The sequence below is a fragment of the Pistacia vera genome, unplaced genomic scaffold, assembly GCF_008641045.1.
Source record: "Pistacia vera cultivar Batoury unplaced genomic scaffold, PisVer_v2 Contig117, whole genome shotgun sequence".
Taxonomy (NCBI): Eukaryota; Viridiplantae; Streptophyta; class Magnoliopsida; order Sapindales; family Anacardiaceae; genus Pistacia; species Pistacia vera.
Window position 1 is genome coordinate 778,130 of NW_022195215.1, and position 10,429 is coordinate 788,558.

At 35.3% G+C, this 10,429-nt stretch overlaps 1 protein-coding gene across 1 annotated transcript; it reads right to left on the reverse strand.

Moving 5' to 3' along the window:
* Positions 1-7,793: 7,793 nt before the first annotated feature.
* Positions 7,794-9,368, reverse strand: LOC116107190. The gene is made up of 2 exons (XM_031393498.1): positions 8,745-9,368; positions 7,794-8,381 (listed from the first exon to the last, which is right to left on the reverse strand). The coding sequence occupies exons 1-2, from the start codon at positions 9,307-9,309 to the stop codon at positions 7,996-7,998; spliced, it is 951 nt and encodes a 316-aa protein (XP_031249358.1). The 5' UTR covers positions 9,310-9,368; the 3' UTR covers positions 7,794-7,995.
* Positions 9,369-10,429: the final 1,061 nt, after the last annotated feature.

Sequence of the window (10,429 nt, forward strand, 5' to 3'; positions counted from 1 at the left end):
AATTTGATCATGCATTCTGGAACTTTGGAGCTTATGGAAATTTAGTTTTAAAACTGAATGTGAATAAACTGCTGAAATTATAGGTTGAGATGGAACACGAATTCGAACTCTGATGTCAGCACAAATTCAAGTTCCTTCTCGAGCTCAAACACGGCTCGGATAGCAAATGAACCGGACTCGAACTCCCGTCAATTCCCAGGTTTTTGAGTGAAGTTTTCCAGGTGAAGGTGATGCTAGATAACAAGGCAGTCCACGAAAGTGAATTCATATGAGACATGGTGAAAAAAATGAAGAAAAAAATTGACAGTATTGGGGGGAGTGAACTTGTGATATTGTAGCGTGGTTCTAGAATTAGGTGCAAAATGGCAGTGATTAACTTTTGTTCCCACAAATGTATGGAGAGGATGAAGCACTTGCGAATATTGATAAAGTTAGAGATACCCGTATGAACTTTACCAAGAATATGTAGATGAGCGCCAAGGCCTCCACCAACCTTAACAAATAGAGATAGTATCATGGTTCCTTGGGCATCTTTACCACTGAGATCTTGGTTTGGTTTTCAGTTATTTACGCAACACTTGAAGACAATTCAAACTATTCCACCGAAAAATCAGACATAGATTGTTATTGGCGAAGGCATGATATATGTGTGTTGATGAGGAGTAAGATAAAATTGATGTGCTAGATTAGTGGAAAGCAAATAGTTGAAATATTGTATATTATCAGAGATAGCTCATGATGTATAGCCATTCTTATCACCACAGTAAATTGATGTGCTAGATTAGTGGGAAAGCAAATACGTTGAAATATCGTATTATCGAGGATAGCTCATGATGTACTAGCCATCTTATCCATAGTGGCTTCGAAGTCCACGTTCAATGTAGTAGTAGAGTAATTGATCCATATAGCTGCATTGTTGCCGAAAAAAGTTGAAGTTGCAACCTAAATGGACTAAGACAAAGGATAAAGTAAGTTACCAACTTTCCATTATTAAATTTTCTTTTAAGTAGTTATGTTCATTTAATAGATTCTTTATTAATACTTAAACATTTAAACTAATCTTTCTCATACCAAATTTTAGAAAGACGAGGAAGAAGTAGAGATCCAACTTCCTATAGATTGAAGTTATATTTATGTTTCCAAATGTATCAGACCTGTTAAGTATGTTTAAGGTGTTTTATTTAATAATTTAAGTAGTTTATATGTTGCTTCCGGCTGGGATCAGGCTTGTTCTATGTTGGAAGGTGTTGGTGGTGATCCGGTGTTGTGAGTTTAGAGTAACAGTGGCCGATTGTTGGGTTTTTGCTGGAGTTGTTGGATACTGTCATTGTTGTTTGTTCTGGGAATTGAGGAAGTTGTTTGTTTGTGGCCTTTTATGGATGGCAGGTGGTTGGTGTTCTTTTTAATGCTTTTGCGGGAGGTTTTTTTCCTCTCTGTGATGGCTTTTTGGGAGTGTTGGGCTACAATTGGGAAGTGATGTTGCATTCTTGATGGTTTTCAACTTATTTATGCTTTTGTTTTGCTGCCTATTGTTGGGTTTGCGTGGGTTGTTGTTGTGCTATGTAGCTGTGTTTTGTTAGAATTCGCATGAAGAGTTGTTGCTCATGTTTATGTTTGCGTCATCCAGTTTTGATGGCTTGTTTGTTTGGTTCATATTGTGAGAATTTAGTGTTTATCTGCCTGGGTGGTATTAATAGTGTTGCTATGCTATATGAAGGTTGTTCTATCTTTCTTCTGGCATGAATAGTTATTAGGTTTCTTTAAGATTTTTTGGTTGTGTGATGACCATTTAGAAGTTTGATATAGAATGAACAATTTTGGGTGTTGCTAATGTGTTTGTTTTTGTTTAGTTTATAAAATGATTTCCAATTTAGATTCATGGTCCACTGTTATTATGCTATGGATTGTTCATTACATGTTTAATGCTTTTTTTTTTTTTTTTCTTATCTTGTTTTTAATATATATATATATATATATGGCATCCAATTCCACTTCCACTCCCATTGACATTGACACGCCAGCAGAGGTTGCCACTTCAAAAACGCATCCTACGATAGAAACAATTGTAAGCGGCACTCAAGATGTAGCCACCCAACTGGGGTTTAAAAATATGAAGATGAAGCTGTTAATCCTTTTGCAAGGAAGAAAAGAAAAAAGATCTCTGTTGTTTGGAATGATTTTAGAGAAGTAATGCTATAGAACGAAGACAAAAAAGTAGAGTGCATCCATTATAAGGAAAAACTTGTCATGACGACTACCAGGAGTACTACTCACCTCTCTAGACATATGAAAACTTATGTACGGTGATCAATTTTTCAAATGGCAGCAGCAAATCTTTTTCCAGTTGGTCGATGTAAGTGAGAATATGGTTGTGCCTATTCTTACTAGTGGGAAATTTGAGATGGCAAAGGTAAGGGAACTTTGTGCTAATTGGGTGTTGCAGCATGAGCATCCTTTAATGTTGTGGAGGAGGAGGGATTAAATGGTATTCTCAAATACGAGATACCACAGTTTGAAAAGATTACCCGCACCACGTGCAAAAATGATTGCTTTAGTTTGTATGAAAGGGAGAAAAAGAGGTTAAAGAATGTTGAGAAGGTAAGTTTCACAACGGATTTATTAACCTCATCTAATTAGAAGCTTGAGTATTTGGTACTGACGGGGAACTTCTTAGACAATAATTGGAGATTATAGAAACGAGTTCTAAACTTTGTGTATACACCTCTTCCGTGCACGGGTGCTATGATTTTGAATTTTCTTTACAAGTGTTTGAAAGACTAGGGTTTTGGAAACCAAAGTTTACACGATATCGGTCAATAATGCAACAAGTAATGATGTTGCAACAAGAATCTTGAGAGAGAATTTGTCAATAAGCAGTAAACTACTGTGTGGGGGGAAATTGTTTCACGGGCAGTGTTGCGCACACATCTTGAATCATTAATCTCGAACCTAATGGTTCAAGATGGTTTCTCTTAAATAAAGAACATTTTTGAAGATGTCTGAGATAGTGTGGCATATGTGAAACAAACGGAGAGTAAACTTAAAACTTTTTTAGAAATTGTGCAATTGTTGTTGTTGCCTCATCAGAAGCTGATTTTGGATTGCAAGACGTAGTGGAATTCCACCTATGAGCCTAGTTAGTAAATTTTCGTATAAAACGTGAATTATACGCTCAGCCGTATAATTCGCATATTATACACGAATTGTCTTATTTTATCAGTGTAATCGAATAATACGTGAATTTTATATCCTAACCGTATAATTCGTGAATAATTCGTATAATTCGGCCAAATTTTTTAAAACAAAAAAGCGTTATTTAAGAAGGGACAAAGATGTCATTTTTTTTTTAAATTCCCAAGTGCCAGTGTCATTAATTAGTCAACAAATTTGATGGCTGGAGTGGGACATACTCTGACATAGGGTCGTACAATTGCAGAAGAGTTAACAAATTTACTCATTACTGGGTAGCTCAAAAAATTTATGAGTATTAAAAGTGGTTTGGGGGTGGCAACTTTCGATATAAGGGAAAACATGGATTTGGTTAATATTCACAATAGTATTTAAGGTTGTAGGAAATGCATTATTTAATGAGTTAAAATTTAGATGGGCTGGCTCCTAATAACACTTGCAAAACTTTAACCTGACCAAATTTATGACCCAATAGGAGAGGAGATTGAGAAATCAGATTGCATAAATACAATTATATATTATGTATTTGTGTTATATTATTAGGTCTAATGATTATTAGTTAATTGAATACTTTGTATTTGAAATGCTATATTGATTTTAACAAGGTGATCCATGAAAAGTGCTAAAATCAGGATTAATATTACCATATTTTTTAAAACTTATTATTGACAATGTATCGTATTAAACCAGTATACACCCGTACCGTATTTTTCCATTATCCAAATTTTATGGCCAAATTTTTACAAACGTATTTTTCACCATTTGCCGTATCATACCCGTAAAATTCCCGTACCCTTTTTTTCTCATACCCGTTTTTACTAACTAGGCCTATGAGATGTTGTCGACTGCACTTAAATTCAAATGTGTTTTTAGAAAATATTATGAGAAAGACCCACGTTACAGAGCTATTTGTCCAAAAGAAGAGAATCGGGTAAAAGTGGAGCAAGTAACTGAAATTTTGGAATCGTTTTGTACAGTAACTAATATCATCTCCATGAGTGATTGCCCGACCGCAAATAGGTTTTTGAGTGAAGTTTTCCAGGTGAAGGTGATGCTAGATAACAAGGCAGTCCACGAAAGTGAATTCATATGAGACATGGTGAAAAAAATGAAGAAAAAAATTGACAGTATTGGGGGGAGTGTAACTTGTTGATATTTGTAGCTGTGGTTCTAGATTTTAGGTGCAAAATGGCAGTGATTAACTTTTGTTTCCCACAAATGTATGGAGAGGATGAAGCACTTGCGAATATTGATAAAGTTAGAGATACCCTGTATGAACTTTACCAAGAATATGTAGATGAGTCGCAAGGCCTCCACCAACACTTAACAAATTAGAGATAGTATCATGGTTCCTTGGGCATCTTTACCACTGAGATCTCTTGGTTTTGGTTTTCAGTTATTTACGCAACACTTGAAGACAATTCAAACTATTCCACCGAAAAAATCAGACATAGATTGTTATTTGGCGAAGGCATGATATATGTGTGTTGATGAGGAGTAAGATAAACTTGATGTGCTAGATTAGTGGAAAGCAAATACGTTGAAATATTGTATATTATCGAGGATAGCTCATGATGTACTAGCCATTCTTATCACCACAGTAAACTTGATGTGCTAGATTAGTGGAAAGCAAATACGTTGAAATATCGTATATTATCGAGGATAGCTCATGATGTACTAGCCATTCTTATCACCATAGTGGCTTCGAAGTCCACGTTCAATGCTAGTAGTAGAGTAATTGATCCATATCAAGCTGCATTGTTGCCGAAAACAGTTGAAGTTCGCAACCTAAATGGACTTAAGACAAAGGATAAAGTAAGTTACCAACTTTCCATTATTAAATTTTCTTTTAAGTATGTTTATATGTTCATTTAATAGATTCTTTTATTTAATATCTTAAACATTTAAACTAATCTTTTCTCATACCAAATTTTAGAAAGACGAGGAAGAAGTAGAGATCCAACTTCCTATAGATTGAAGTTATATTTATGTTTCCCATATGTATCAGACCTGTTTAAGTATGTTTAAGGTGTTTTATTTAATAATTTTAAGTATGTTTATATGTTTGCTTCCGGCTGGGATCAGGCTTGTTCTATGTTGGAAGGTGTTGGTGGTGATCCGGTGTTGTGAGTTTTTAGAGTAACAGTGGCCGATTGTTGGGTTTTTGCTGGAGTTGTTGGATACTTGTCATTGTTGTTTGTTCTGGGAATTGAGGAAGTTGTTTGTTTTGTTGCCTTTTATGGATTGGCAGGTGGTTGGTGTTCTTTTTTAATGCTTTTGCGGGAGGTTTTTTTTCCTCTCTTTGTGATGGCTTTTTGGGAGTGTTGGGCTACAATTGGGAAAGTGATGTTGCATTCTTGATGGTTTTCAACTTATTTATGCTTTTGTTTTTGCTGCCTATTGTTCGGGTTTGCTGTGGCTTGTTTTGTTTGGCTATGTAGCTGTGTTTTGTTTAGAATTCGCATGAAGAGTTGTTGCTCATGTTTATGTTTGCTGTCATCCCCAGTTTTGATGGCTTGTTTTGTTTGGTTCATATTGTGAGAATTTAGTGTTTATCTGCCTGGGTGGTATTAATAGTTGTTGCTAATTTTAAAATGTGGGGTCTTTGAAATTTTGAATGTTTTTTGATTGGATATAAATTACATGTAGTTCTCATTTATATGTATAAATCATTGTAATTTTGTGAGTTTGTACAGTTTTTAAATGTATGTAATTGTTTGCTTGTTTTAATTGATTCATATTGAGATTAATGAAAACTTGGATGTTGCCATTTCATTTGGTTTTTGGTGGATAAATGGTGGGATCATGCCAATAATAGTATTTAATTGTTGTAGGTTGAAGGGCAAACCGATGAAGTTATTTTTGACCATTTGTAATTGCATGCAATTGCCTTCCAGTGCACTCTTTTAGATGAGACAAGTGATGAAGTTTTGTTATTTTTGTGGTACTAAGACATCTGTTGTGTCATTTAATTTTGATATATACATGGAGGAGGGGAATACAACCAAAATTTTACATGATGCAAGATGTTTCTTTTGTGAGCAAGCCTTATGGTTGTGTTACTTGTGTTGTGTAAATTTGATCTGAAAGGGATGTTGGGAGCAATTTTCAGCTTGTTTATCATACTGCTGAGTACTTGATTAACATTGTTTAATTTAGTTTGATGGTGCAATTGCAATCAGGCTCTGTAATTTGATTTCAAATTTGATCATGCATTCTGGAACTTTGGAGCTTATGAAAATTTAGTTTTAAAACTGAATGTGAATAAACTGCTGTAATTATAGGTTGAGATGGAACACGAATTCGAACTCTGATGTGAGCACAAATTCAAGTTCCTTTTCGAGCTCAAACACGGCTCGGATAACAAATGAAACGAACTCGAACCAAACTCGAACTCCCGTCAATTCCCAGAGCTCGAAGTCGAATAGGGTTTTCCTAGGCTTGATGAATTTGAACTCGAACATATTTTCACAAACCGAACTCGAACACAAAAGTGTTTGGCTCGGCTCGGTTCCTATGCAGGCCTATACTTGACTGATTTTGGTTTTGGTTCATAAAGAAGATGGGTGGTGTTTGAGGGTTTTGGTTTTGGTTTTGGTTTTGGTTGGGGTTTGAGTCATAACCCTGGCTTGTTTCACAAGTATGAGATGAATGGGTTTGAGATTTTGGGCTGGTTGATTTTTGGTTGGTTGGATCCATTTGTGTTTGAATCTTGGTTGTTTTGGCTGGGAGAGTTTTGGTTTTGATCTTCAGTATCCTGAGCAATCTTCTATTCTTTTGCAGGAAATGGATATAGTGGTTAGAGAGGATAAATCGAATAATTTCAGAAAAAACAAGCAAAAGATAAGAGTGGGCTTTGATACCATGTCAGAGAGAAGAGACTGAGCTAGAGATGGCAAGAATACCAGAGGAAGCTCAAAGATAAGGATAAAGAAATAATTTTTATATTTCTTTTATATGTATCACTCAGGTAAATGGAAGTCAATCCGTGATTTGTGCCATCTTTCCAATATGATGGAAGTCAATCCTTGATTTGCATCATCCTTCCAATAGATTAACAAAGAAATTTATATATATATAAAAAAAAATTATTATTATAAAGAGGCAATTTTGGAATCAAATATAAAACATCAATAAATTAAATCTTTAAAATGATTTTAACTAATTATACAACTTAGAAAGAGATTTAACGAGGGCTTAAATAACACTACCCTGTCCCTCAAGTTTCAAAATTTTTAGCTCTTGGCATAAAATTTAGAAACTCGAAAGGATGTTTGTTTATGGATTCGTTTTGTGTTTTATAAAAATATTACCAAAAAGTTCATTTAATTTATTATATTTAATAAATAAAATTTAGGTTTATGAAACACTATATATATATATAACATTGCCCATTTCATTTTCTTAACAAAATTGAAGACCACTCAAATTAATTTCTAATATTATTTGATAATATCGAAATATCTCAAAAATCAGCTGTTCCTTCTCTGTTAATCTAACTATTCCATTAATTTATCAAATTAATTTGAAACGAAATTCACAAAATAAATAAATGAAAAAACAAAAAAGAAGAGTGCTGCTAATAAACATATGAATAAAAGAACTTACAAAACAACTACTTATTATTATTATTTTTTTTAATAAATTTACAGACTTTTCTATTGACACTTACCACATTCACATCACGTCGGTATATCATTAATTCCAACATATTGGAGTCAAAAAAAAGAAAAAAAAAAATTAATCAAACCAAGTTCATTTTGTTTTTTCTTAAAACGAAAATATTTTTTTTTCTTTTATTAAAAACTATCCTCCACGACTAATCATTTCTTCATACTGTTTCAAGCTCTCTTGTCTCTGCAACCTCATCTCTTCGTTAAACTTCTTAATGAACGCCTCCACTCGCCGATTCAACTCGTCCTGACTCAGCGACGGCTCTTTTCGCAGCTTCCCTCCGGACGCCGGAGAGTTGCTCAAAGGTGGCAACTGGTAGTTGGTCCTGTCCTTGAACGTCTCCGACTTCTTCACCGCCGATGGATCCACGTTCACCTGACGCCCGTGGTTCTCCCACGTGTCCGATTTCTTCAAGTGCCTCGTCAACGGCATTGCCCGACCTTCCGTTATCGTCTTCCACGTGTTCTCCAGAGTCTCGTTCCGTTTTGTCTTCGTCACCCTCAGCGCCGCCCTTCCACCTTCAAAATCAAAATTAACATAATTGTAAGTACTATTAAACTAGAAGGGTAATTCAGTAATTTCACACATTGTGCTTGAGGTGGACGCCAGTTTTGAAAATTATTTTTGCCTCCAGTAAAAAAAACGACAGAAATTAAGGTGAACCTTCGTCGTTTTGACCTAAGTAAAATACACTTCAAAAAACGTGTCAAGTTTCTAATTGAACAGTTTAACAAAAAGACCGTCCACGCCGCGGCGGACTCCTCGTCGACGCCGACCAAAAAGCGTCTTCTTTTTCAATATTCATACTAGATATGCCATAAAATCTAACCGTTATAACAAAATATTCTTTATTCAGAAAATAAAATAGAATAAAATAATACCTTCAGGACTGGCTTTAATCGGTTTCCGGTTACCAAAACGAGCAGAAACAAGAGGTTTCTCTTTCTCCACTGAAAAATCAAGCTCAGTAGGAATCTCCAACGACTCCGTTCCTTTGACTGGTGTCCAAGTGTCATCTCTATGACTGACCTCCACCGAAGCAGCACCGCTAACCACAACACTCTTTTCCACAAAAACCGGAGCCTCAGTCTCCTCCTCCATTCTCTGTAACGGCTGCTCGTAAACTACGCCAGCGACCTCAGACTTCATCTTGATCTCGTCGTAAACCGTACGATCCGAAGGTGGAGAATGCGATTCAGCTGGAACGTCGTCGTTTTGAAAGCAGCGCGACGAAGCGACAATACCGATGATAATAAAGTTGATTATGAGGTAAAGATAGGGAGGTCTCAACCAAGAGAGGAAGGAGCTCCAAAGAACCGGAGCTTTAGAGGCTGAAAAATCCATAACCAATGGAACAGAAACCTTGAAAAAAAAGGCCAAGGCTAACACACCAGTGGACATAAACATAAATTTTAAAGAAAGAAGCCAAGAACTAGAAAGCACCATCTTTTCTTTGTGAGAGTGTGTGTGCTTGTGTTTTGGAGTGAAAAAACGAAAGGTGGCGAGTGTACTTGGATGGAAAGTGTGGGAGACAGAGGGAGATATATATAGAGAAAGAGCGGGTCGAGTGGGGACGCGGTTTGTGATCGGATTTAGAGCGTTAGATTTGAAGAGGGTGATGGATGGATGGTTGAGATTTAAGTGCGTATCTATTTATGTGGTCCCGTGTATATAGTAATTAGTTGACGATAATAGTAATTAGTTGACAGTAGTTTAACCATGGCAAATGGCATGGAAAAGTGGAGACAAGTGGGAGGTTCTACTTTGTAGTTTTGTTTAATATTTAAGTTACCTTAAAGTCCAGTTGAAATGATCTGATTTATGAATTAATCTCATAACTTGATAATTACTTAATTAATTAATTAATCCTAATTATATTACATTTAATTTCAATTTCTAATCCTTTTAGAAGCTGTAAAGAGAACTGCTAATTCTGGCAAAAACTGAATATAATAATGCAAGTGTACTAAAGTATCAGAAATATTTGAATATTTAAAAGGGCTCACACTCACAACGGTCATATAATTGACCGTTACAGGCGGAGCTTGTAGCAAGGTCTTGAAGCGCTGGTCCAGTGGGTGCGGAGAGGCTCACCCCTGGCACGTGCCCAACAGCTTTGTGGGTGCGCCACCCGCTAACCGACATCCAATTTTTTCTTTTGTAATAATTGTACCAAATATTCATTAAAATAAAAAAAGTTGGAGAGTGTTAATTGGAAAAGTAATGTAAGAAGGTGGGCAATGCCCCCACACCACAATAATGAAAAAGAAAAATGTAAAATCTTTGAGTACCATAAAGAATCTGACCTTTATGTCCCTACTTAATAGCCTATGAAACTTTTTCTTTAATATTTACTTTTCAATCGAGGATTCAATTGGACATTAAAAAGTCATGAAATCATTTAAAATTAATAAATATTAAGTGTAATGAAATAATTTATTAGATTAATTGTTACACTGTCATTATGATTGATAATGGTTCCATATGTACACAATATTCACTTTATTTATGGAATTTTCGGTTTCATTAAAAAATTTTCTATAAGATATTGGAAATTTCAGATATA